The sequence below is a fragment of the Sycon ciliatum genome, chromosome 10 (assembly GCF_964019385.1).
Source record: "Sycon ciliatum chromosome 10, ocSycCili1.1, whole genome shotgun sequence".
In the NCBI taxonomy this organism is placed as follows: domain Eukaryota; kingdom Metazoa; phylum Porifera; class Calcarea; order Leucosolenida; family Sycettidae; genus Sycon; species Sycon ciliatum.
In genome coordinates, this window is record NC_088652.1 from 27,680,375 (window position 1) to 27,707,949 (window position 27,575).

At 47.0% G+C, this 27,575-nt stretch overlaps 1 protein-coding gene across 1 annotated transcript in view; it reads right to left on the reverse strand.

The window, feature by feature from the left end:
* Window positions 1–1,312: 1,312 nt before the first annotated feature.
* Window positions 1,313–27,575, reverse strand: part of LOC135826816 (uncharacterized) — a 45,226-nt gene continuing 18,963 nt past the window's right edge. The window contains exons 8-14 of the mRNA XM_065339419.1: window positions 26,050–26,727; window positions 22,195–22,872; window positions 20,811–21,488; window positions 18,907–19,584; window positions 7,425–8,102; window positions 6,802–7,021; window positions 1,313–5,855 (exon numbers count right to left, since the gene is read on the reverse strand). Coding sequence (XP_065195491.1) covers window positions 2,291–5,855; window positions 6,802–7,021; window positions 7,425–8,102; window positions 18,907–19,584; window positions 20,811–21,488; window positions 22,195–22,872; window positions 26,050–26,727 — 7,175 coding nt within the window. The 3' untranslated portion in view covers window positions 1,313–2,290. The remainder of the gene's footprint in view (window positions 5,856–6,801; window positions 7,022–7,424; window positions 8,103–18,906; window positions 19,585–20,810; window positions 21,489–22,194; window positions 22,873–26,049; window positions 26,728–27,575) is intronic.

Below are 27,575 nucleotides of genomic sequence, written 5' to 3' on the forward strand. Positions count from 1 at the left end.
TATGTTCTCCTCGCCGCACGGTACCAATTTTAGGGATCTACGATAAGCAGAAGTCCCATACCACGCGAGTGGGTTTTCGAGTGTCCATACGAAATCAAATTGGGTTACATTTCATGCAAAAATCAACTTTGCCAAGACCGATTTCGAACGGACACAGCGTCAAACGGACCTTCACTCAATCATCAAGAGCCAGCTTAGAGCTGACAATGGCCAGAGGAGAAGAATTTACAGAGAACCACCAATCCTGGATCTGCAATGATCGATTGGTCGATCGACGTAACCGTCGGAGATCATCATGAACAATGGACTGACTAATTATTCACTTGTCCTGTCTTTATAAATAACATGTTATTGCATAATGTTCTTGGTTTAGTTTTTGGCCTTTTTCGTGCTTTGGAGTTGATAACATTTTCCTCAAAAAACTGCAGTGCAGTGCAGTGAGTGGTACGACTGCTGCCTTGTGCTGGTAGTAGAGTCTAAAAAAATAAAAAATAAAAATTGGTCGAATCCGGATCCAGATCCTTCGGATTTGGATCCGAGCAACCCTGCCCCAGGAGCAGGGTTGACTGGATCCATCGGATCCAAATGTGACCTTTGTGCGTATATGGTGGGTAAAAATCATTTTTATACTCATTGTCGTACGTCTAGTGGACTTTTGTTGACTTTTCGTACGACGCGGGCGATCAGTACGACTTGTGCCTTTTTTGGGTGACCTGTCAGCGCCATTTTTTACTTCGTCAACATGGCAACAGCCAAGGTCCGCAAAAAAGTGTTCGGTTGATTCTGAAGGATCCGACGGATCTGAGATTTGGATCTGGATCTGGATCCGACCAAACGATCATAGGCTAAAACAGCTTGCATTTCGGCAACAAACTACGCTTTTGCAAGAAATACTGGTGGAGGCACATGCCAAACATATCCCTTCGGTGCTTTCGTCGTAATCGAGGGATTGCAAGTTAGCAATTAGCAGAAATATGTGTGTATTTCGAGTCACCTCTGATCAGTACGGACTTAGAGTACCCTCTGCGACACCAAAATTTGATATGAAAAATCAGCGAACTCCAGAGAAACAGATCGGATCGAAAGATGGCCTGGTTCAATCGAGCCTGGCCTCAGAACAAACTTGGACAAGATACCTTCCATCCATGAGCAGGATTCTGGCAAGTGATCATTGCTAGTGTGAGTTTCAGCTCGGCAAACACACACTGTAAAAGTGTACGGACTTCGAGCACCTGGGTCTACCTAGGCAAAAACCGTTATGCCAGCATCTATACCACATAAAATCTGTGATCACTTTGTGCATAAATTTTTCCAAATTGGGCGTCTGTTATCCAATCCTTTAGAAACTATATGAGAGTAATTGTGGAGCGATCCTGAGCAATATTCCGAAAACTATTCTCAAAAAGTTCCAACCAAATTTGAAATATTTCAAAAACCCTACGCGTCTATAGTTTTGAAATGCACTGTAGTATATAACAAATATTAGTTAGTACAACCAAGAGTACATGTGTAGAGTGGTAGCAGCAGCAGCAGCAGACCCAGAAATGCAAAACACAACAATCAACCAGAAAAGAGGTGTCTACTGAGAATAGAGAAGTCTGCATAGCCTCATGCTGACCGGCTCAAACAGGTAATGGACAAGAATGGTGGCATCAGACAATAGCACTGTAAACCAGAATGTTGATGACCCTGACCTTCCAAGGGCCGCGCACAGGAGTGAGAAAGAGAGGAGATCATCCGAACCACTCACGATTCCACTGGTTTTTGATAATTATGCTACAATACGTGTGGGAGCAACAGAGCAATTTCCATGGAAATGATAATATAAAACTTTCTTTTAAAATTTATTTCCAGACGTGGTGAGAAATTGACTATTCCGCACTATAGTCTAATTATGGTTACAGCATGAGCGGTATTATAAAGACGCAGTGAAGCCCTTTACTTGTGACTAGTGGATGGCAGGCGAAGGCAGCGCATTTTAAATTAAACAAATTACATTATACTCATGGCAAGCAGCGTGGAAAGCAGCTGCTCTGGTGTCTTCCCAATCTCTGGCCTTGGCTGGCAAACAGACGAGCCTGCGCCGCATAATAGGCGGGTGTTGAATTAATTTAATTAAAAGGTCACAGTGCTGGCATTATGGTAAGCATCAATTCCTGCTTCCAGCGCTATCCTATATTTATCTGTACTGCACGGATTGGTCTGAGGGCAGTGGCTGGCATGATTCTGATACTCCTGCCACCGCACACTCTGACCAGTGTCCGGGTGTCAGTGTTCTGTGGCACAGTGCTTACACATCCGCCTTCTTGCCCTTCTTCTTACGCAGACTCATCTTGCTGACAATGCGATGCTCGGCCTGCTTGATCAGTGACGTGTTCTCAGTCTTCTCAAGGTTCGTGGTCAGGGCGTACGGGTCTTCGCGCTCGATGGCTTCAGCCGCCGTTATTCCCGGCTCCGTCTTCTGCGCGGCGCTGATGAAGACGGATCTTGCGGCTGCCGTGGGAATAATACAATGCAGGTCGTCATCATCCTCCAAGTCTTCGTCCATCATGTCGATAGACTCACGTTGCTCCTTCTGTCCTTTCTTGCCCGTCTTGTCCTTGGGCTGGGCTGCAACCACGTCGTCGTAGCCCGCAGTCCAGAAGCGATCACTCCTGGCCTTCTTCTCCGCGGAAGGAGCGGCGATATTCGCAGCACTCTCGTATCCCGCCAACCGTGCATTCCCAGGAAGAGAGGCACCAGCAGCAATTGGGAAGGTTAGAGTGTCATCGTACGCGTCGGCCGCGTCACCACTGCTGGCTGGAACGAAGGACGGTACGCCATTATTTGGCATACCATACTCAAAGCCGTTGTCTTCGCTGCTGGCACGCCTCCCCAGTAGTCCACGGCCGAAGACATCGGCGGCTGACTCCGATTTGCGAATCTCAGCCTTCTGCGCATTGGGCATGAAGCGTTTCAACATATCGGCCGGGAACATCTCATAATCACCCTCCTCTTTGTTCTCATTATCAGCATTGGATCCCGGCTGGCGGAGACGATCCTCACTGAATACATCGTACCGCTCTACCAGAATGTCGTCAACAATGCTGTCTACTGAAGCAGCCGTAGCAATGCTGGGCTTGCTAGATATGTCATTGAATGACTTTACTCGTCGCACCTGCTTACGCTCCGACTTCCTCAGATGAGCGATTCTCTTGTTGGTGAAGTGGCTTCCAGCGTCTGCCTCCTCCGCCATGTTGCCATGCAGGTCAACGTCATTAACGGTGTCATTGAACGTAAACATAGCGTGGTCGGACCGGCCTAGGCCACCGTCGGGACCCATGGCATTGTACTCGCTACTGTCACTGTCACTACCCGCCATGGCACTGTGTGAGACTGGCGCCACCTTATGACTGCCACCCCCGCCTCCGTTCTTGCGCGAAGAGATCACACGCTTGAACTGCTGGAGCTTGGACCGGTCCTCCACCGTAGGTGCGTCCGTGTTTGGGAACAGAATGTAGTCATCACCTCCCTCGTCATAGTCAGCTTGCCATTCACGAAGGTCCTTCTGTGCGGGCTGCTTGGGGCCCTTACCTTTTCGCTTGCCAAGGATTAAACGCTTTGACTTGGAATCTCGCGAGATATCTTTACCAGCTGCGGACCCTCCTTGCCAACGTTCCTCCGTCAGGTCAGCCAGGACTTCATCAAGTACCTGGAGTGTCTCGCCGTTTGCCTCTGGTAGACCTCCATCGTCCCTGGTGATGTGACCGTTTTCTCCTAGCTCGTGCCAGAGGCCAGCCTCTTCGTAAGTAACGCTGGGACGGCCATTATTTTGCCGATCGTTCTGGTAATGTGCCGCTTGAGTTCTGTCAAAGCTTTGCCGCTGCGGCTGTTGTTGATCGACTGCCGTGTTGTCAGCATCCAGATCAGTAGGCTTTGAAGTGGGAGGATTCCACACGAGTGGCTCGTTGCTGGTATTGTTTTTATCCTCATTGCCAGTAGTGGTCTGCTTTGTTGGCATGTTGCTGTTTCTGTTGTTGTTGCTGCTGCTGTTGTTGTTGGTGTTGGCATCGGTATTGTTAGCTACTGCTGTTGGCTTGGGATCCATTCCCCAGATCAGTGGTGCTTCCAGGATTGAGCTAGGTTGTACGCTCGAGCTGGTGTTGCCATCGCTTGTCCTGCTTTGTTTGTCGTGCTGCCCGTCAGTGCCTGTTTGAGCAGTGGAAGAAGCAGCAGCGGCAGTGATCGAGTGAGTGGGCGTGCGTATGTGCACATAGCGATTCGAATCAGTGGAGCTCATTCCATGCGTGGCGGGAGCAGAGTTGGCATCGTTCTCCAGGGCGGACAGCGGTCGTCCTGGCAATACGGATCTTTTCGGATTCCGTGCCCCAGTGTTCTGCTGTTGCTGCTCAGCTGTTGCTGCTGTTGCTGCTGCTGCGGCGGCGGTGGCGGTGGAGGGCATGACGGGTTGCAGAGCACCGTTTGGCCCTGGAGCAAACTGAACGTACTCGTCAGGAGACTGGATAAGAGTACTGTCACCTGGTAGATCTTGGTTACGCTTTTTACGTAGTCTACTGGCTAGTGGGTTGGCATTCGAGTAGGGAGAGTCTGGATCGGATGCAGACACTGTATGATCGTACGGGTCACTGTAGGGTTTCTCGTTGTCGCTCATGCCGACAAAGTCTGCACCATGGCTCATGAAATCCTCTACCTGGGTACCAGGAGGTGGCTGGCGAGCGCCTGGTAACAAGGCGAGGCGGCTGTGAGCAGACGGGTTGGAGCGACACTGGTTCCTTGGATTGGACGGCCAATCCGGGCCTTGTGAGGACTTTGGCGCCTGGAAGTCTAAATAGTTGTTCTTCACGCTCGTGTACACATACTCTTCGCCGTCACTGCCGAATGCAGGCACGGAGTCGGCGTCTAGTCCACGATCGTCTCCCGCATTGGTGTAGTGTGGGTTGGGAATACGCTTCTTGTGCACACAGGCATAGGCACCCTCATTGATCTCCTTCCGCGTGTCCGGATCGGCAAAGCAGTCCTGGCAGAGCCAGGTTTGTGACAGTTCATCGTAGAGTGCGTCGAGACGATCACAACCAAACGCCGTGCTGTATGTGTTGCTGTCAGTGAGAGATGGCTGAGGACTCATGGAGCCACCAGTGTGTGGACGCTGGAAGAGATCGTAGTCCGCAATGTCCGTGCTGGACTCTCTGGGGTCGGCACCGTGGAGCATATCAAGGACATCGCCATAGTCCGAGTACTCTTCCGCTTCAAAACCTGTTACCGGGTCATATTCCTCCATAGTAGAGAGTGTGTCCGAACGCATTCCATCCATGCCCAGACTAAACCGCCCCTCCCCCTCATTGCCCAGGGCAGTAGCTACATCTCGGTCATCATCAACGGCATCCTCAGTGGTGCTTGTGTTGTTGTTGCTGCCGGATCGCATCATGTTAAGGAAGGCAGCTGCCTTGCGCAGTGTATTCTGGTCCTTCTTGCGAGGCTTACTCTTGTTTCCTTGGCTGCTGGCGCCGGTGGGCCTGGAGGCCAGTCCATTTCCATCGCGTGCATCAGCAGTTGGGTCGGCCTCCACATCGCCCAGATCCAACTCGGATGAGCAGCTTGGAGTCCGCTGAGTGAGGCGAGGACTGGCGTTCTCGTCCCAGTTGGCTGCGTATCTTGCCAATTTGTGACCGGTACGGTTTTCAGGAGACTGACTGCTCACTGACGAGCTCTCTCCGTCATCGATTGCAGTTCTACACTCATCAGTAGCGTCCAGGTCAGTGTCTGCCATTGAGTTGGGGTCGGGGCTGCCAAACAGGTCGTTCATTTCGTGTCGCATGCCGTCATCAAAGTACTCATTCTCCCAATCCGTCTTGTCGCTGTGAAGAGTGAGTGTACAGGCAAAGAGCAGACAAAACATCAGATCAACCAATTACACACAGGTAGACAGCGGCCTAGGCGTGCTCTGTACAATTCATTGTATAATAATGATAAGAAGAAGAAGAATCTTATAGAAAAGAAACAGGACCAAGGAACTAGAAGAATATGTACGTGGTTGCCGACGACGACGACGTGCTTTAAAACAAAATGCATCGAAATGAACATTACATCCAGGGTGTCTTACGCTGAACAATTTCCCCGTACTTACACACACACACACACACACACACACACACACACACACACACACACACACACACACACACACACATGCACTCGAGTGCCTCAGACCTCAGACCTGCCCATCTCAGAAGCGATGATTGCGATAGACATAGCAACTTGTGCTGGGATTACACCATTCAACAGCTTGCAAGGCTGATGAATTGACCACCACTAATTTTAGCATGCAGATACACACAATACACACACATACACATATACACACACGCACACACACACACACACACACACACACACACACACACACACACACACACACACACACACACACACACACACACATACACACACACACACACACATAGACACAGACATACACAAACACACAAACACACATACACACACATACACACACATATACACACACATACACATACACTTACACACAATACACACAATACACACAATACACACAATACACACACACACACACACACACACACACACATACATACATACACACACATACACACACACAAACACACACACAAATACACACACACACACACACATGTGCTCATGCACAGAACCACCACCCACACCCACTAGCCCGCCCTCCCACCACACACGAAGCAAGCGCCAATGCGTTCCCCCTAAGCCGCACACAATCACAAACAGCCAAAGAGAGTGAGATACGGCACTTACTTTCCAGTTCTGCGCGTCATAAGGTTGATGGCACGTTTTTCTTCGGCCCTCTTATTCATGCGCTGCTTGACGACCAGGGCAGCCACGGCCAGCAGCAGGACCGCCACGGCGCCAATGCTAGTGAGCACGACCCAGGAGCTGTTGTCAGTAGCAGAAGCAGGATTACCCTCCTCCTCGCCACCAGCAGTTCTAGATGTTGCAGGTGATGTATGCGGTGTGACTGCAATGACACAGGAGAAGACAGACAACACACATTATATTGGATACTGTTTCGGACGATGTCTGCGATGCCTGCGGTGTGACTGCAATCATACAGGAGAAGGCAGACAACACATGCTTTAACCCGTTGGGGTCCATAGTTTTTGCTTCCTCGGAATTTGTGGCAGTGACGAAAATGCGCACTCAATTTCCAACATAACTTTGGTTCTACTTCAAAGATTTTGAAGGTCTTGAGCTTATTGGAAAGCTCTTGATGAGAGAAATACAATGAGCCCAAATTCGCCAAGAGCAATACTATTTGTTCCAGGCAATGTGTGCTGTGCGACTGCAACGATACATGCAAGGCAGACAACACATAAACAGGATTACTCTTCACGTGATCAATTTGATATGAATAGACTCACCTGTCACTGAGTTTGTAGTGGTTATCACATAGGGAGGTGACCAGGGGCTTGTCACGTTGCCAGCGGACGAGGAGTTGACGTACTGGAAGTCTATGCTTACCCGTCCCGGCACAAACTCTGCTGGAATCGGAACGGAGCGGTTGGAGATCGGCACGACCACTGTCACACTCCTGTTGGTGTCTGGGTCGGTAAATCTAATGCGAATGCTGTCATAGGGACGCGTGTTACCTGCACCACTGTAACCATTGCCAACGCTAGTGTTACTATCCTTAGTTCCTGCAGGCACAGTACAGGTGGGGTTAGGCAAGGAGAACTGGCCAGTAGATGCGTCATTTCCGATCACCAACCACTCAGGAAGGCTATCGTCGGCACATGTGCCAGGAATCGCAGGGATCTCAACGTCCGTGTAGTTGAAGTCCAGGCCAAAGGTAGCACGGATAACTGTGGCGTTCTCCGATGACACGCCCTCTACACTTGCGACATAAAAGCCAAATTGGGTGTTTGTGAACTGGACTGGGAAGTCATCGTGTCGCAAACCCTGGCCACCATGGCCTGTCTTGTCCAAATGCGTGCCGTTCCACCTCGTCAAGGAGTACTTGAACGTCTGCACAGATTTCCAGACCGACCGGTCTAGCTGTTCCATGTCAGGGAGAGGGAGGTTCAGTATCCCATGTGTTGCTGTAACATTCACACATACACATATACATACACGTACACATATACATACACATATACATACACATAATCATACACATATACATACACATATACATACACATATACATACACATATACATACACATAATAAATTATACATATACATATACATACACGTACACATACACATATACATACACGTACACATGTATACACACAAACACACATAAACATGTACACACACACACATACACACACACACACATACACACACACCCGCCAGCACACGTAAGTACACAGAGTTTTGCATTCGCACAGTTTGCAGAAATGAATACAGATAAGGAAACACAGATGACACAAATCAATGAACCGGACAGATGACACAAATCAATGAACCGGACAGATGACACAAAGCAATAAACCAGACAGCTCCACTCAGCAGCTTGGCCTACTGGCAAGGCACAGTTGGATCAGAGGAAGCCTCAGAACAATCATCGCGCAAGTAAAGATCAATATTGTACGGTTTCGAAAGCATAACTGCCTTGGCTTGGCGGGGAGTGTCAGGGGCATAGTTCGCACCTCTATTGTGTGGTGTGGTGTGGTGTGGTGTGGTGTGGTGTGTGGTGTGGTGTGGTGTGGTGTAGTGTGGTGTGTGGTGTGTGGTGTGGTGTGGTGTGTGGCGTGGTGTGGTGTGGTGTGTGGTGTGTAGTGTGGTGTGTGGTGTGTGGTGTGTGGTGTGGTGTGGTGTGGCGTGGTGTATGGTGTGGTGTGGTGTGTGGTGTGGTGTGGTGTGGTGTGGTGTAGTGTGGTGTGTGGTGTGTGGTGTGTAGTGTGGTGTGTGGTGTGTGGTGTGGCGTGTGTGGTGTGGCGTGGTGTGGTGTGTGGTGTGGTGTGTGGTGTGGTGTGTGGTGTGTGGTGTGTGGTGTGGTGTGGTGTGTGGTGTGGTGTGGTGTGGTGTGGTGTGGTGTGGTGTGGTGTGGTGTGTGGTGTGTGGTGTGTGGTGTGTGGTGTGTGGTGTGTGGTGTGTGGTGTGTGGTGTGTGGTGTGTGGTGTGTGGTGTGGTGTGGCGTGTGGTGTGGTGTGGTGTGTGGTGTGTGGTGTGTGGTGTGGTGTGTGGTGTGTGGTGTGTGGTGTGGTGTGTGGTGTGGTGTGTGGTGTGTGGTGTGGTGTGTGGTGTGTGGTGTGTGGTGTGTGGTGTGTGGTGTGTGGTGTGTGGTGTGGTGTGTGGTGTGGTGTGTGGTGTGTGGTGTGGTGTGGTGTGTGGTGTGTGGTGTGGTGTGGTGTGGTGTGGTGTGGCGTGGCGTGGCGTAGTGTGGTGTGGTGTGGTGTGGCTGCAAAGTTTCAAAGTGTCTGTCTTCCGGCACCTCCATGCTCAGTAATGGCACTGGGCCACTGACACTCTGTAATATGTATGCACATCTGCTTACACACTGCTGCATATTGCCATACGCCTTGTGCCCTGCTTATCCGTTTCTCTGGATCTGAATGTGCACCCCTTACGCACTATATAATTATACTATAATTAGGTCTCTCCTCCTCTCTTGCTCCCCAATCTCTCTCTCTCTCTCTCTCTCTCTCTCTCTCTCTCTCTCTCTCTCTCTCTCTCTCTCTCTCTCTCTCTCTCTCTCTCTCTCTCTCTCTCTCTCTCTCTCTCTCTCTCTCTCTCTCTCTCTCTCTCTCTCTCTCTCTCTCTCTCTCTCTCTCTCTCTCTCTCTCTCTCTCTCTCCCTCCACTCCCCTTATTCATGGCTCACACATGACGGGTTTACGTGGGTCTAATAAAAATAATAAAATAAAAAATAAAAATAAAAAACACCTACGAGACCATCTGAACCTGGCCTAAGCAAATGAACACAAAGTATGCACTAAAAAACCCATCATTATTAGATTATCAGATACGAGAGCTTTGAGAAAGCAGCTATTAGGAATACATGATATTGAAAGGACAACGTGGATGAGAGAAAAAAAATGAAGCAACGTGAAGATAGAAATCACACAGGTAGAGAGTAGAGTGCGTATCGGTTATAGTGTGGTCGTATTCAAGAATATACTGCTTACAAGAATGAACACTCATTTTTTCATAATCATAACACATATTTTATGTGTATATTTATTCTTACAAGCAGTATTATCGCATAGTAGAATATATCGGCCCTAAGAATGGATTTTGTGTAGCAAAATATGCCAGATTAGTGCAAGGTGTATCGCCTGTAGTAATAACATCTGTGCTCTGTGCATACTCAATACAATAATATTCAACACAAAAAGAGAGTTATGTCCAAGGGAGCATTGGAGTATCACTTTTTCTGTCCAGTCGGACTCTTTCTTCCGACTTCTCTCGTATCCGCTGCTCCGCAGTCGCCTAGCACGACCGCGAGTCTGATTGATCCGTGTGTCTGATTGATCCGTGTGTACGTGTATCATGTGTACGTGCCTGTTATGTTTGAATCCATAGTCTGTCTGTACATGATCTGTACGCCATACGCTGCTCTGTGTGTACTGCACATTTAGAAAAGCGATCCTGTCAGCTTTTCTATTATTGTGTTCACATGGCAAGAAAAACGACACCGCTATGCTACGTAAGTTTCTACGTAAGGTGCTCGGTATTTCACTTATGCTACGTAAGTCTCTACGTAAGGTGCTCGGTATAGATCTACCAACGGTTGGTAGCCGCGTGCTGTGCACGTGCACGGCAGACATTGTGTTGCAGTGCAGTCCGTGTTCGGATGTGCATGCGCGAGGAACTTCCTCCTTTGGAACTGCTTCTTGTATGAGCTGTTTCGGATATTTCGTCTCCTGGCCTGGCTTATTTCGTTTCGGCGATGCTGAGACCTCCTTTCGCGGAATATTATTACTCAATGACAGGTGAGTTGACCAGTTCCCTTTGATTCTTTTGCTTGTGTTGACTCTTTCATTTACGAAAAGTGTGCTCATTTTGGGCGGAATGCAATAAATAATGGAAAAGCTGGCAGGATCTCTTTTCTAAATTTAGCTTTTCCGCTGCCGAGGCCTCGGGCCTCGGAATACTCGATGACAGGTGATCTCTGAGTTGACCGGTTTCCTTCGATTCATTTGCTTATGCTCACCCTTTCATTTACGGAAACGTGTGCTGATTTTATTCGGATTTAGATCCATTTTTATCTCTTTGCCCTTGTCTACAGTGTGCGAAGAACGCGAGTTCACCTTCTTGACGGTAAGGCTTATGTTAGATGTGTTGTCGAAATACTCATATTCATTGTACATTGGTACGTTACAAGTAAGGCACTGGCCAGTGGCATACTATCGTTGGCAGTTCCCAATCTGGAGGGAAAAGTTCAAGGACCCATTGACCGAGTTTGCAAAATAAATTCGCATATCAGGGAAAATCTCCATTGTGGAGAGGTTCAGTAAACTTGTTTGCTTCATACGAAACAAGTCAAAGGGTACAGTCTCGTCTCGTGAAGATCTCGTACTTGTATGATTAGATTTGTTTACTCGAGTCTGGGCTGTTTGATTTATTATTTGTGAGTTCCGCCGAGATTGCACTGCCCCAAATGAAGTTTCGTGCCGCCAAGGCAAGAATTACGATCTGCAATCTGTTTGTAGTACCTGCAAGAATGTGCTTTACATGTATCGTACTTTCTCTGTTGCTGTTTCAGTTGCCGTCATGTTGCTAAAGAAACGTTCAGTAGAGAGGTTCTGCAAAACGAAAATTCGAACGAAGTTTCGCGACAGTCCTTGCGAAAGTGTGTACGAATTTTTGCACGAACTTTGCGTTCTGCACCTTTCGTAGTTAGCGTGGGCCAAGTGCATGTACGCCATGACCCGATCTCACGAAAGTGTGTACGACAGTTCATTTCGCGTTCCCTGCAAGTATCGCGTCCAAAGTTGCGAAAGTTCGTGCGAAGTTTCGCACTTCAGGACTTGGAAGGACTGTTTGTACGCATTTTCGTTTTGCAGAACTTCTCTAGTGACTCATTAATTTTGTTTCATACGAGACGAGTCAATGAGTTGGTGTGGCTTAGAATCTTTCGCTGTAGAAGAAATCTATTTGTATTCCACTGTTCGCTCTTGTACAGATTATCGCCCATTTGTTCGTTCATGCTTAACCTTTCTAGGGGCTCCCGTAAGAAGACCATAGGTCTGTGGGAAACACCCTTGTAAAATAAATAAAATAATAATAATAATAAATGTCTATTGGAGAAATAATTGTATTCACTGGTTATAAAATAGGTTAAGACAAACTAACAGAATAAATACCATCGGTCCCTTGGTGTTCGTCCTAAAGAGGTTCGACTGGATATCATTCATACTCACCAAAAAATGTGTACGATTCTATTATTATGGAGCGCCTTGTCTATCTCTCAGTACCTCCACCCATAGCCTTGCCCCTTTTATCCTCAGGATCAGTGTAGTTGTTGGAACGAGGTGTCGGACTCAGCAATGTATTTGTTTACATTTTAATACATGTTTATTGTTCCTCCTTTGCTGTGTTGTTTTAGAAAATCGTGGACTAACAGTTTGAAGTCATTGAACTACTTCCAAAAGTTGTATCGACATCAACAGGGTTACGATTTCAGTGCAATATGATGCAGGATGACCTTATCACGATAACCCATGATTATAAACCATTATAAACACAGAATCAACAAAAACATCTGCGACACGCACCTGGTTACATTTCTCAAATAAATCTGATCGAGGGTGGGGAAATCTGAAATATCTGAAAGGCAAGACAATTTTATGACAGAGTCATGAAATTCTGCTACAGCAACATGCACAGAATGACCTCCGTATAAAAAAAAAGTATCACCACGGTCCACCACTACTCACATGTATCCCCGCAGAAGAACATGCTAGTCCCATTTTCTGCAAGAAAAGGCTTGCACATCAATGCGTATAATACGGTATTGATATGATGTGAAGGCCATCATTTACATATTGATATAGGGCATTCCATTGATTGGTGACAGAAAAAACAAAAGAAATTATAGCAATAAAAACTGCTTTATGGCAGTTTTCTAAAAAAAGTTATTGTGTTCTAGTCCATGGACCCCGTCTAAAAAGTAAGAAATTAACGAAATGTGATAGCTGAAAATTAAAATTTCACACAAAACCTCACAATAATCACACACAGAATGAAAAGCTACATGCAGAAGACCTTTTCCCCTCGTGATCCTCTTTCCTATGCATGCATGTTGCCAATTGTTGGTGCAGTACAAGTTTAGTGTTGAAAGCAGCATTTCAAGTGTTGTGATTATTGTGAGGTTTTGTGTGAAATTTTAATTTTCAGCTATCACATTTCGTTAATTTCTTACTTTTTAGACGGGGTCCATGGACTAGAACACAATAACTTTTTTTAGAAAACTGCCATAAAGCAGTTTTTATTGCTATAATTATACATGCATGCCTTGTACACTGTCGTCAACTGCTTTGCCATGTGTACGTTATGCGTAGTGTTTGAAGTAGAGCGCGTAGTCTACTCTGTCAGCTATGTCAGTTATTCGTTTCCTGATTTCGAATAGTTCCTTGCTTGTCGTTCTGAAGTATAGTTGTAATATATTGTGCTCTTGCTCATGTAGTTCTCTGTCGATCATATTCTGGCGAATATAACACTGGCGACGAAGATAGTTTTTTGTAATCCGCAATGGCAGAACGCCCAGTACCTCAGTTCGATCCTACTGGCCCTGCTCAAGATGTATCCATTCGCTGGGCGAAGTGGAAACGCAGTTTTCAATACTACCTTGCTGCAGAGGATATCACCGATTCGACACGGTCGAAAGCAAAGCTGTTACATCTTGTTGGTCCCGCTGTACAGGACGTGTTTGACACGCTCCCGGAACCTCCAGCTCCGACGGATGGTTCTGTCCAGAATTCTTACGACAAAGTAGTCACTATGTTGGATTCGTACTTTCAGTACACTCCGAATGTAATGTTCGAACGACATACTTTCCGCCGATTGGCGCAAATGGAGACAGAGACAGTAGCTCAGTTTGGCAACCGTTTGGTTCAACAAGCAAAGCTCTGTTCGTTTGCTGACCAGGACGAGCAAGTGTGTGACCAGCTTGTAGAGAAGTGCATCGATGATCGTCTACGCCGAAAGTTTCTGGAGAAACAAGGCACTCTCAAGCTCAAGGATGCTCTGGAGTTGTCCAGACAGTTCGAGGCAACTGAACTCAGCGCTCGAGGAATGTCACAATCGCGCAGTGCTCCAGCTCCTGTCCGTCTGGTATCCTCCACTACTGGCACTAGGACACCAACGTATTCAAGTGGTCCACCCGGAGCAGAGTGTAGCAACTGTGGTCTTTCGGATCACACAGCGGAGTCTGCTAACTGCCCTGCACGTGGCAAGGAGTGTCTGAATTGCCACAAGAAAGGTCACTACAAGCGCAAGTGTCGGAAACCAGTGACATCCAGGTCGTCCAAGACTGGAAGGAGAGGAAGAGGAGGTGGTACACATCAAGTCGTTAGTGCACCTTCAGCACACAGCGCACCAGCATCTCAGCAGAAGCCTGTCCAGCATGAGTCCTACGCTATTGGGAAAGTCACGTCTCCGCTGAACGAGTCAGACTCGCTGTTTGTGTCCGTGTTCGTCAACGAACGGCCGCTGAGAATGGAAGTGGACACAGGCGCGAAAGTCACTCTAGTACCTGAACACGTGTGGGAACAGTCCTGGAGTGATGTTCCGCTTGCGGCGTCCCAGCTGCAACTCACCACCTATGATGGCAGTTCGCTACCAGTGGTAGGAGAGACGGTTGTTGAAGTAGCGTACGGTGAGCAATCCATCACAGACACCATTGTGGTTGTGAAGGGCGGTAGCCATCCCCTACTCGGTCGTAACTGGTTGCACCGTCTTCGTCTCGACTGGCCATCATTGTTCCGCATCAACTCAGTGTCGAGCACAGAGGCTGACTTCAAGAATGAGTTTCCGGCGGTATTTGGAACTGGCCTCGGTACGGTCAAGGACCACCAAGCTGAGATCCACTTGAAGGAGGGAGCGACCCCTCGCTGTTGTTCAGCTCGTCCCGTTCCGTATGCTCTGCGTCCTGCCGTGGAGCGTGAGCTCGACCGTCTGGAGGGTGAAGGTATCATACGTCCAGTCAAGTCAGCTGAGTGGGCCTCGCCACTAGTGATAGTCAGCAAAAAGAACGGCGACATCCGCCTTTGTGCCGACTTCAAGGTCACGATCAACCGGCACATCGATCCACGTCAGCATCCAATACCTAATCCGAATGATCTGTTGTCACGTCTTGCCGGTGGGTCAATGTTCAGCACGCTTGATCTCAGCCAGGCATACGCACAGCTGCCGCTATCCGAAGCAAGCCAGAAGTATTGCGTCATTGCCACGCATCGCGGTCTCTATGCATTCAACCGTCTGCCGTTTGGTGTTGCAAGTGCCCCGGCAATCTGGCAACAAACCATGGATCAGATCCTGCAAGGCATCCCTGGTGTGGTTTGTTTCTATGACGACATCCTCATCACCGGAGCAACCCCAGCCGAGCACGATGAACGCCTACGTCAAGTACTGGAGCGACTTGCCGAATTTGGTGTACGTCTACGTCTCGAGAAGTGTGTGCTCAGCGTTGACCAGGTCCGCTATCTCGGTTTCACTGTCTCAGGCGAAGGCATTCAAACCAATGGCGACAAGGTTGCTGCCATTGTCGACGCACCACCACCGAAAGACCAAACAGCTCTGCAGTCGTTCATCGGTCTAGTGATGTTCTACAGCCGTTTCGTGCCATCTATCTCAGATGTACTGCAACCGCTACGACAGCTTCTCGTGAAAGACGCACCCTGGGACTGGTCGTCTGAATGTCAAGAGTCATTCGAGAAGGTCAAGAATCTGATGGCTGATGCACCCATTCTTGCCCACTTTGACATCAACCGCAAAGTCATTGTCGAGTGTGACGCGTCTCCGTATGGCCTCGGTGCCTGTCTGCTGCAAGAAGATGATACTGGCAGCCGACGTCCTGTGTGCTTCGTGTCCCGAGCTTTGAGTTCTGCCGAATCGCACTACAGCCAGATCGAGCGTGAAGCTCTAGCAATTGTGTTCGCAGTGAAACGTCTTCACATGTATTTGTATGGTCGTCCGTTCGTACTCCGCACTGACCATAAGCCGCTGCTGCGTATCTTTGGACCGCACTCCGACATGCCAGCAACAGCCGTTTCCCGGTTACAGCGTTGGGCAGTAATTCTCAGTGAGTATGAGTACCAGATTGAGCATATCAGTGGCACCGCTAACGTCATCGCTGACTGCTTATCCCGCCTGCCATTGAAGCTGTCCGAGCAGCAAGAAGCAACCGTTGTGAACGCCGTTCTCCAGCATGCCCGTGATCCATGTGAGTCTCTACCTGTCTCTGCTGCTGATGTTGCTGCAGCCAGCAAAGACGATGCCATTATCTCGCGCATCATGCAGTACCTTCAGTTCGGTTGGCCCGCCGACACCCCCGACGATCTTCAAGCCTACCGCCGATGCCGCAACGAGCTGACGATTGAGTCTGGTTGTTTGGTGAGAGGCCATCGTACCGTAATCCCTGTGCAACTTCGCCGCGCGCTGCTGCAGGAGCTGCACAGTGTGCACCTTGGCATTGTGCGAATGAAGTCCGTCGCACGCAGTTTCTTCTGGTGGCCAGGCATTGATGATGACATCAAGCATCTAGCCACGTCATGCCGTCAGTGCCAAGACACCGCTAATGCTCCGCCCAAGGAAGCACCGCATCCCTGGATCTATCCCTCCGAGCCCTTTGAAAGAGTGCATGTCGACTTCGCCGAGCACGACGGCCAGCACTACTTTCTGCTTGTAGACGCCTATTCAAAATGGCTCAGCGTCTACAAGATGTCTTCTACGACAACCCACCAGACCCTGGAGTGCCTACTGTCGTTCTTATCTACGTACGGCATCCCGAAGACACTGGTCAGCGACAATGGTCCGCAGTTCACGTCGCACCTGTTCCGCCAATTCTGTTTGGAGAACGGAATCAGCCATAAGTGCACGCCGCCATACCATCCTGCGTCCAATGGACAAGTAGAACGTTGTGTCCAAGAGTTAAAGAAGGCGCTACGTACTCGCCCGGACAACGTGTCAGCCGGCACCCAGCTCCACCGTTTTGTGTTCGCGTACCGCAACACACCACATTCAACCACACAAGTCACGCCTGCAAGCTTGGTGTTCAAGAAATCCCCAAACGTCAAGTTCTCCCTGCTGAAGCCCAATTTCAGTAGTTCCCAGCGTCAGCGTCAGACTACAGCGTCATCAACGAAGAGAGACTATACTCCCGGTGATGCTGTAGCAGTACTCAACACTCGTAATGGCAATGGTCCAAAGTGGATTCACGGAACTATCGCCGAGCGGCTTGGTCCGCTATCGTACATCGTTCGTACCGGTGAACAGACGCGACATGTACATTCTGACCACCTTCGTATGGCAGAATCTGAGAGGGAAGAGGAGACTGAACAAATTGAAATGCAACCGCAACCGGCCGTTGAGTTCCGCCAGCCTTCTACCGTACCTGCACCAGTCAGTGCACCAGCAGAACACGCTCCCGCTGTACCAGCTGTCGAGCCAGCATTTGAGCCCGATGCAGACATCGAAGTAGCTCAACCCCTATCCACATCGTCTGAGGCTAAGCCAGCACAGTCGCCGCGCCGATCCTCCAGACAGCATCGTCCCCGTCAACGCTTGATTGAAGAATTGTGATGACACTAACAGTCCTGTCATGATTCTAGCACAGCTCATTCCGTTTTGTTAATTGTTCTGTGAGCTTTATCTTTACTGTGTTCCCTGTTGCAACGCAGTAGTTCTTTTTTGTTTTAGTATGAACAACATTCTATTCCTCACGGCGTTTCTTATCTAAAGGAGGAGGAGTGTTATGTTTGAATTAGGGGTGAAAGTTGGCACTGAGATCCCGAGTTCGAGTACTCTGATTTTCTCCGATCGAATATTCGAGTATTCGAGTATTCTTGATATCCTAAAAATCGCACGCCAACCGCCTCAAAAACACACGATACAACCCTGATTGAACCGATTGGAAGTTCTTTTCTCGGGTGTATTGGTTGGTGGGTCATTTGGGCTCTCTCTACTCGTGAACAAATGTTCACCACACAGTCGGCACATCAATACCCGCTGACTGCTGCTCTGAAACTGCAGACTTCTGTGGTAAATGTATGTACCATGTATGAGCGAGTACTCTGATTTATTCCGAGTACGATTATATTCGAAAAATCCAAACGAGTATTCGAATATTCGGTATAATTGTTTCACCCCTAGTTTGAATCCATAGTCTGTCTGTACATGATCTGTACGCCATACGCTGCTCTGTGTGTACTGCACATTATACATGCATGCCTTGTACACTGCCGTCAACTGCTTTGCCATGTGTACGTTATGCGTAGTGTTTGAAGTAGAGCGCGTAGTCTACTCTGTCAGCTATGTCAGTTATTCGTTTCCTGATTTCGAATAGTTCCTTGCTTGTCGTTCTGAAGTATAGTTGTAATATATTGTGCTCTTGCTCATGTAGTTCTCTGTCGATCATATTCTGGCGAATATAACAGTGCCCACATGCCAAACGTGCGCGCATACATGTACATGTATGATGTCACACGTGCATGTGATATGTCACACGTGATTTGTCGTGTGTAAGAAATATCTGCAATATGAATCAAATGTCGTTTTTCAAACACCCACGCTATAACCGATACCTACTGTACAACCAAAATACCATCATTCAATACACTTCACGTTTAACAAACATCTTGTACCCGGAGGAGGGTTTTTTGGATGGGGTCGGAGAGGAAGGAGCGCAGGTAGGATGGGGAGGGGCGGAGGAGAGGCACTATCTCTCGCTTACCTGGTTGGAAAGTGAAGACGGGAGATGTAGTAGATGTGACATTTTCCTTTCTCTTGTCACCAGCCACAGCAGCTGTTGAGTAAGTATATGTGAAGTTATACTGAATTGGACTACCACCTAACTCTTCAACAGGTACTTGCACTCTTGAATCATTTGTACTCTTCACTACCACAACTGTACGATTCATTACTGGATTCTTGAAGACAAACACAACTTCATCATACGAATCCATTAATGGTGCTGGTGGTGATGGTGGTTTTAAGATGTCGATAGTGTTATCACCCGTTGATTCATAGCTACGCCACACACCAGTAACTCCAGGGATACTCGGTGTGGTGCCAGTGTAGTTAAAGTCTAAGTTCACAGCACTGCTTGCTACTACCATTGATGATGAGTATGAAGGTGATAACTTATCATTGCCACTAGTACCACGGTCACTGGTGCTGTTGTTTCTCAGACCATCAATGACAGCAACATAGTAACCAAATGTCACATTCTCTAACAAAACTGGAAACTGCATAGCCAGTAAACCAGTGCCTTGTAGACCTGTTGGCAGCAATGATTGATTCTTTTCATTCCACATCAGAATGGAATAACGATATGATTGGATGTCATTACGTACATTAGCTGACACATCTTGAAGACCAGGCAGGGGAACGGCAAGATTCCCGAGAGTAGCTGTGCAAAACAAACAAGGAGAAATCGAAAATCGTCTGTTGTGAAATAGGTGTTAGTGTGTGTGGTGTGCGGTGGATATGGAGGTGGGGGTGGGGGCTGAAAGAGATGTAACATAAGTTATTCAAAGCTACGTTTGACACTGCATGAACAAACACGGTATACATATGTCGATTAAGCTCATCTTGTCGATTGAGGAGGGTTCAGAGATAGACATTGGATATTTAGGAAATCGTGAAATCTATAAGGCTAACTTTTTACCATAGACTATTACAAAATATTCTTTGACGCCCTATGTTCGGCTTTCATCATTTCCAGTACTCAAAGCAATGATATGGAAACAAGGTATTGGTACCGGATGGTATCACCCATGTTACTGCATAATAAAGGTGACTAACATTGACAACCAAAAACACATGCTATTTCCATAACTTCGTTGCTACTAGCTCCAGAACGAAAAATTATTCCAAAATCATTGGAAACTTTTGTAAAGTTCAGAGAGAATGAGAGAGTTTGTTGCTAGTAACACTTCGGCTTGCACATCACGAAGAGTTCATTTTCAGCAAGCGATGGAAAATGTTCTATCTGAAATCATCCAATCTAGTTTTGCATGCACCAATTTGAATGACAATGGCTCTCCAGGAATATACCATAACCCCAGTAACCCAAACGAGAGAGCTTGGAAGCTCAGGGCCCTACGCTATGCTTTAAGGCAAGCGAAAGCGAGGCAAACTGAACTCTCTGCTCATTCTGCCACTAGTTTATCTTGTAAAGACGCTCTACATGAGCTGAACTACCTTCATCCAGTGGTTTGCAGTCGATACAAACTGTTCTTGACCTGTTCTAAGCGTTTTCATATCCATCAAAAACCATCGCAAAGTTGTTGTTAACGGAGGAAGATTTTGTGGACCCTGGGTAGCTAGCGGCAGACGTTACTGCACTATCGCCCTGCATGCATTCGCCCGATACACTTCGCATACATATATGCCATGCCTATAGAGTCTCTCATTTCTTGGTGCTGACCGCTTTAATGCTATACATAATGCTACTGTACATATTCATTCTCTTGATGGTACGGTACGGGACAGATACTGGAGAGCGCCAGGCGTGGCAAAAAAAAAACACGAAATAAAAGCTGTGTGGACCATGGCTAGCGCTAGACGTTACTGAAGTAAGGTCTTCTGCATAACTACGGGAATTAAACCTAAGCTAAATGTGTCATGCCTTACCTGGTTGGAAAGTGAAGATGGGAGATGTAGTAGATGTGACATTTTCCTTTCTCTTGTCACCAGCCACAGCAGCTGTTGAGTAAGTATATGTGAAGTTATACTGAATTGGACTACCACCTAACTCTTCAACAGGTACTTGCACTCTTGAATCATTTGTACTCTTCACTACCACAACTGTACGATTCATTACTGGATTCTTGAAGACAAACACAACTTCATCATACGAATCCATTAATGGTGCTGGTGGTGATGGTGGTTTTAAGATGTCGATAGTGTTATCACCCATTGATTCATAGCTACGCCACACACCAGTAACTCCAGGGATACTTGGTGTGGTGCCAGTGTAGTTAAAGTCTAAGTTCACAGCACTGCTTGCTACAACCATTGATGATGAGTATGAAGGTGATAACTTATCATTGCCACTAGTACCATGGTAACTGGTGCTGTTGTTTCTCAGACCATCAATGACAGCAACATAGTAACCAAATGTCACATTCTCTAACAAAACTGGAAACTGCATAGCCAGTAAACCAGTGCCTTGTAGACCTGTTGGCAGCAATGACTGATTCTTTTCATTCCACATCAGAATGGAATAACGATATGATTGGATGTCATTACGTACATTAGCTGACACATCTTGAAGATCAGGCAGAGGAATGGCAAGTTTCCCGAGAGTTGCTATGCAAAATAAACAAGGAGAAATCGAAAATCGACGGTTGTGAAATAGGGCTCTAGACTTTTAGTATGTGTAGTGCGCGGTGGATGTGGAGACAGAGAGGGGGGGGGGGCTGAAAGAGATGTAACAACACTTATTTAGAGCTACGTTTGACACTGCACATATAAACATGGTATACGCATGTCGATTAAGCTCATCTTAGTGATTGCTGTTTTATTCAGAGATAGATAGTGGCTATTAAGGAAATTGCGAAATTGAAAAGGCTAACTTTCAAACCGTAGACTATAACAAAATATTCCTTGATGTCCGATGTTTGGCTTTCACCATCCTCAGGATGATATGGAAACAAGGTATTGCCACCGGGTGGTATTACCCATATTTAATACAGCATAATAAAAGTGACTAGCATTGACGACCAAAAACACATGCTATTTCCATAACTTCACTGCTACTAGCTCCCGAACGAACCATTATTCCAAAAATCCATGGAAACTTATGTAAAGTTCAGGAAGAATAAGAGAGATTGTTGCTAGCAACACTCAGGCTTGCACACGAAAAGTTCATTTTTGGCAAGCAATGGAAAATGCTCTATCTGAAATCATTCCATCTAGTCTGACATGCACCAATTTGAATGACAATGGCTCTCCTGGAAAATACCATAACCCCAGTAACCCAAATTAAACCTAAGCTAAACATGTCATGCCTTACCTGGTTGGAAAGTGAAGATGGGAGATGTAGTAGATGTGACATTTTCCTTTCTCTTGTCACCAGCCACAGCAGCTGTTGAGTAAGTATATGTGAAGTTATACTGAATTGGACTACCACCTAACTCTTCAACAGGTACTTGCACTCTTGAATCATTTGTACTCTTCACTACCACAACTGTACGATTCATTACTGGATTCTTGAAGACAAACACAACTTCATCATACGAATCCATTAATGGTGCTGGTGGTGATGGTGGTTTTAAGATGTCGATAGTGTTATCACCCGTTGATTGATAGCTACGCCACACACCAGTAACTCCAGGGATACTTGGTGTGGTGCCAGTGTAGTTAAAGTCTAAGTTCACAGCACTGCTTGCTACAACCATTGATGATGAGTATGAAGGTGATAACTTATCATTGCCACTAGTACCACGGTCACTGGTGCTGTTGTTTCTCAGACCATCAATGACAGCAACATAGTAACCAAATGTCACATTCTCTAACAAAACTGGAAACTGCTTAGCCAGCAAACTAGTGCCTTGTAGACCTGTTGGCAGCAATGACTGATTCTTTTCATTCCACATCAGAATGGAATAACGATATGATTGGATGTTATTACGTACATTAGCTGACACATCTTGAAGATCAGGCAGAGGAATGGCAAGTTTCCCGAGAGTTGCTGTGCAAAATAAACAAGGAGAAATCGAAAATCAACTGTTGTGAAATAGGGCTTTAGACGTTTAGTATGTGTAGTGTGCGGTGGATGTGGAGACAGAGAGGGGGGGGGGGGGGGACTGAAAAAGATGTAACAACACTTATTTAGAGCTACGTTTGACACTGCAAGTATAAACACGGTATACTCATGTCGATTAAGCTCATCTTAGTGATTGCTGTTGGTTGGTTGGTTGGATTTATTTAAAGTCGTACAACAAACAGGCGCAGCAGTGTAGATACGACAAAGTCAACGGGCAGTGACGGCGTACCTGCTCTTGTACTAGCAGCATGCTCTGACCTCTTAGCTCCATCAGTAACTCTCATCTTCAACAAGTCACTTTCCGAAGGGAGATTTCCACTATCCATGAAACTTGCAAATATCACCCCTGTGTACAAGAGCGGCGACCCTACTAAGGCCACCAATTTCAGGCCTGTTTCTCTGTTGCCTATTATCTCAAAGATCCTTGAGCGCATCGTACATTCGCAACTCACTGAATTCTTGACTACCCACAGCCTCTACCCAGATTGCCAGTTCGGATTCCGGAAACAGCACTCAACAGAGGATGCTGTTGTGATGGCATCAGAGGCCTTTGCCAATGCCAAAGACTCCGGACTCTCAACTTGCGCCGCCTTTGTTGACATGTCGAAGGCATTCGACAAGGTTCAACATGGCACCCTCATCCGCGACCTCTTCAGTATTGGTGTTGGTGGAAGTGCGCTGAATTGGCTGGCAGACTACTTAAGTGACCGGCAGCAAAGAGTTGTCATTGGGAACCAGCACAGCAAGGTATTCCAGCCCAGCAGTGGTGTGCCCCAGGGTTCCGTACTTGGTCCTCTGCTGTTTGTCCTCTATGTCCGTGGTGTCACAGCTGAAGTGCAACCGTATGGTGTGCGGACAGTTCAGTTCGCAGATGACATCATGCTCTATATTAGTAGCAGGGACAGACATCAGCTGGAACGCAGTATGTCTTCTGCAGTTACACACCTGGCCAGATGGCTTGCCAGCAGGAACCTGGTACTAAACGAGAGTAAAACCCAGATTTTGTTCATCCCTGCCCATCGTTCTGTGAATCCTCGTGTCAGCGTTATGTGCTCTGGAGTTCAACTGACACAAGTAGAATCCGCAAAGTATCTTGGTGTCCACATGGACCAAGATCTCAAGTGGACCACAATGGTCAACCAGATCGCCAAGCGAGCTGCCTGTAAAATAGCTGTCCTGTTTAGAAACAGGCGCTGCATGCCCCTCCCGTGCCGCATCACGTACCTGAAGTCCCTGATCCTTCCTTACTTCCTGTATGCTAGCAACTGTTTCTCTGCTGGCCTCACCTCACATCAGCTCGAGCGCCTAGAGCGGCTACTCAAGCGCGCAGTCCGCTGTGTTTACAACGCTCCATTTGCATCCCCATCTGCGCCGCTGTATTGCCAATTGCGATTGCACTCGCTAGAAGTTATGTACTGCCACAAGCTTCTTGGCTACACTTGGCGCTGCCTTCAGGGTAAATGCAGCACATTGCTTACCGATATGTTCAGTCCTCTTAATGCCGGCCGTGCTACACGTAGTCAGGGAAATCGAACACTTAAATTTCCAGTCACTAAGACATCCGCTGGCACACATTCTGCCTCATTCCAATGTGTATCACTGTGGAACAGGCTCCAGCCCGACATCAGGAAAATCCCACAGTACCACCGATTCATGCGATCCCTCCCAGCACATGCTGCTTTTCAGTAATGCCACTGCCCGCTGTATTATTATTTCCTTTACTGGCCTAACTGGCTTTTACAATGACGTAATACTTTACTACCCACTCTACTCAGTGTCATTACCTTCATTGGCCTTTTATAATTTATTCTCCTTTTTAGTCGATATCATGTAATTAGGCAAATTTGCCTGTTTGTTCTTCGACTCTAAATAAACAAACAAACAAAACAAACAGGCATATCTGCCTCCTTATATGCAGACGACTTCTGGCAGTGAAACATTTTAAAGAAAAGAGAAAGGAAAAAAAAAGAAGAAGAAAAAAGAGGAAGAAGAGAAGATCAAGAATGTATACTGAGCATACAGCTAGCCGGAGACTGAGCATACAGCTAGCCGGAGACTGAGCATACAGCTAGCCGGAGACTGAGCATACAGCTAGCCCGAGACTGAGCATACAGCTAGCCGGAGACTGAGCATACAGCTAGCCGGAGACTGAGCATACAGCTAGCCAGAGACTGAGCATACAGCTAGCCGGAGACTGAGCATACAGCTAGCCGGAGACGGAGCATACAGCTAGCCGGAGACTGAGCATACAGCTAGCCGGAGACTGAGCATACAGCTAGCCGGAGACTGAGCACAGCTCGCCTCGGCATGTATCAGAGCATCAGGATTACTACATACCACTAGTACTATACTCAAGATAGGGAAGGGGGGTTGCTGTCATGCTACAGTAAGACAATACGCGTGCTACACACCCTTTTTTATTCAGAGATAGATAGTGGCTATTTAGGAAATTGCGAAATTGAAAAGGCTAACTTTCAAACCGTAGACTATAACAAAATATTCCTTGATGTCCGATGTTTGGCTTTCACCATCCTCAGGACGATATGGAAACAAGGTATTGCCACCGGGTGGTATTACCCATATTTAATACGGCATAATAAAAGTGACTAGCATTGACGACCAAAAACACATGCTATTTCCATAACTTCACTGCTACAGTCAGACCTCGCATAACCGCACACATCCGTTTTTCACAAAAATATCCGGATAGGCGAGGGAACCGGATAATCGAACACACATACTGTATGTAAGCATGGCATATGCTGTACATTTGTAACCAACTATTTTCTTCCGGATGGCGAGGGATCCGGATAAACGAGGACCGGATAAGCGAGGTCTGACTGTACTAGCTCCAGAACGAACCATTAGTCCAAAAATCCATGGAAACTTATGTAAAGTTCAGGAAGAATAAGAGAGATTGTTGCTAGCAACACTCAGGCTTGCACACGAAAAGTTCATTTTCGGCAAGCAATGGAAAATGCTCTATCTGAAATCATTCCATCTAGTCTGGCACGCACCAATTTGAATGACAATGGCTCTCCTGGAAAATACCATAACCCCAGTAACCCAAATTAAACCTAAGCTAAACATGTCATGCCTTACCTGGTTGGAAAGTGAAGATGGGAGATGTAGTAGATGTGACATTTTCCTTTCTCTTGTCACCAGCCACAGCAGCTGTTGAGTAAGTATATGTGAAGTTATACTGAATTGGACTACCACCTAACTCTTCAACAGGTACTTGCACTCTTGAATCATTTGTACTCTTCACTACCACAACTGTACGATTCATTACTGGATTCTTGAAGACAAACACAACTTCATCATACGAATCCATTAATGGTGCTGGTGGTGATGGTGGTTTTAAGATGTCGATAGTGTTATCACCCGTTGATTCATAGCTACGCCACACACCAGTAACTCCAGGGATACTTGGTGTGGTGCCAGTGTAGTTAAAGTCTAAGTTCACAGCACTGCTTGCTACAACCATTGATGATGAGTATGAAGGTGATAACTTATCATTGCCACTAGTACCACGGTCACTGGTGCTGTTGTTTCTCAGACCATCAATGACAGCAACATAGTAACCAAATGTCACATTCTCTAACAAAACTGGAAACTGCATAGCCAGTAAACCAGTGCCTTGTAGACCTGTTGGCAGCAATGACTGATTCTTTTCATTCCACATCAGAATGGAATAACGATATGATTGGATGTCATTACGTACATTAGCTGACACATCTTTAAGATCAGGCAGAGGAACGGCAAGATTCCCGAAAGTTGCTGTGCAGAGGAAAAAAACGGAAATGATGTAATGTAAAGCTATACGCAGGACAGAGACCATTATTGAAAGTTGGGAAGTGAGAAATTCATCCAAAGTTAATCATGTGCGATCCCTGGATTGGAGTTTACGAATAGAAAATAATGATGTGGGAATATATAAGTTTCGTGGTGTTGGTGGTGTTGGTGGTGCTCGTGGTGGGGGTGCTTGCTGGTGGTGGCGATGCTTGCGGTGCCGGTGGTGGTGCTGGCGATGCTAGTGGCGGGGGTGGTGGTGCTGGCGATGCTAGTGGCGGGCATGGTGGTGCTGGCGATGCTAGTGGCGGGGGTGGTGGTGCTGGCGATGCTAGTGGCGGGGGTGGTGGTGCTGGCGGCTTGTGCTGGTGCTGGTAGTGTTGTTCGTGGTACACATTAATCATATTATTATGATAAATTCTGACAATGTTGAACATGGATGGTGAGCCAATATAATCATGATGAAGAAAGGAAAAGGACAAAATGTTACGAGTTATGGCAAACTGTCCACCAACGTAACCAGATCTTATACAGTCAGCGAGTGCGACAAAATGACACAAAACTGACAAGAGGTACTGAGACATTCGGCATTTTTTTGTTTTGTGCCATTTTGTCGCACTCGCTGACTGTATAAGATCTGGTAACGTTGGTGGACAGTTTGTCATAACTTGTAACATTTTATCCTTTTCCTTTCTTCATCATAATTCTGACAATGGTCACACTATAGTACTGTCTTTATGATCACATACCGGTAACAAAACTCCAGTTATTAGTGGCCAGGCGCGTGCTCGGCGATGGGCACGGGGGGCACGTGCACCCCCAAAAATTTTCAATCT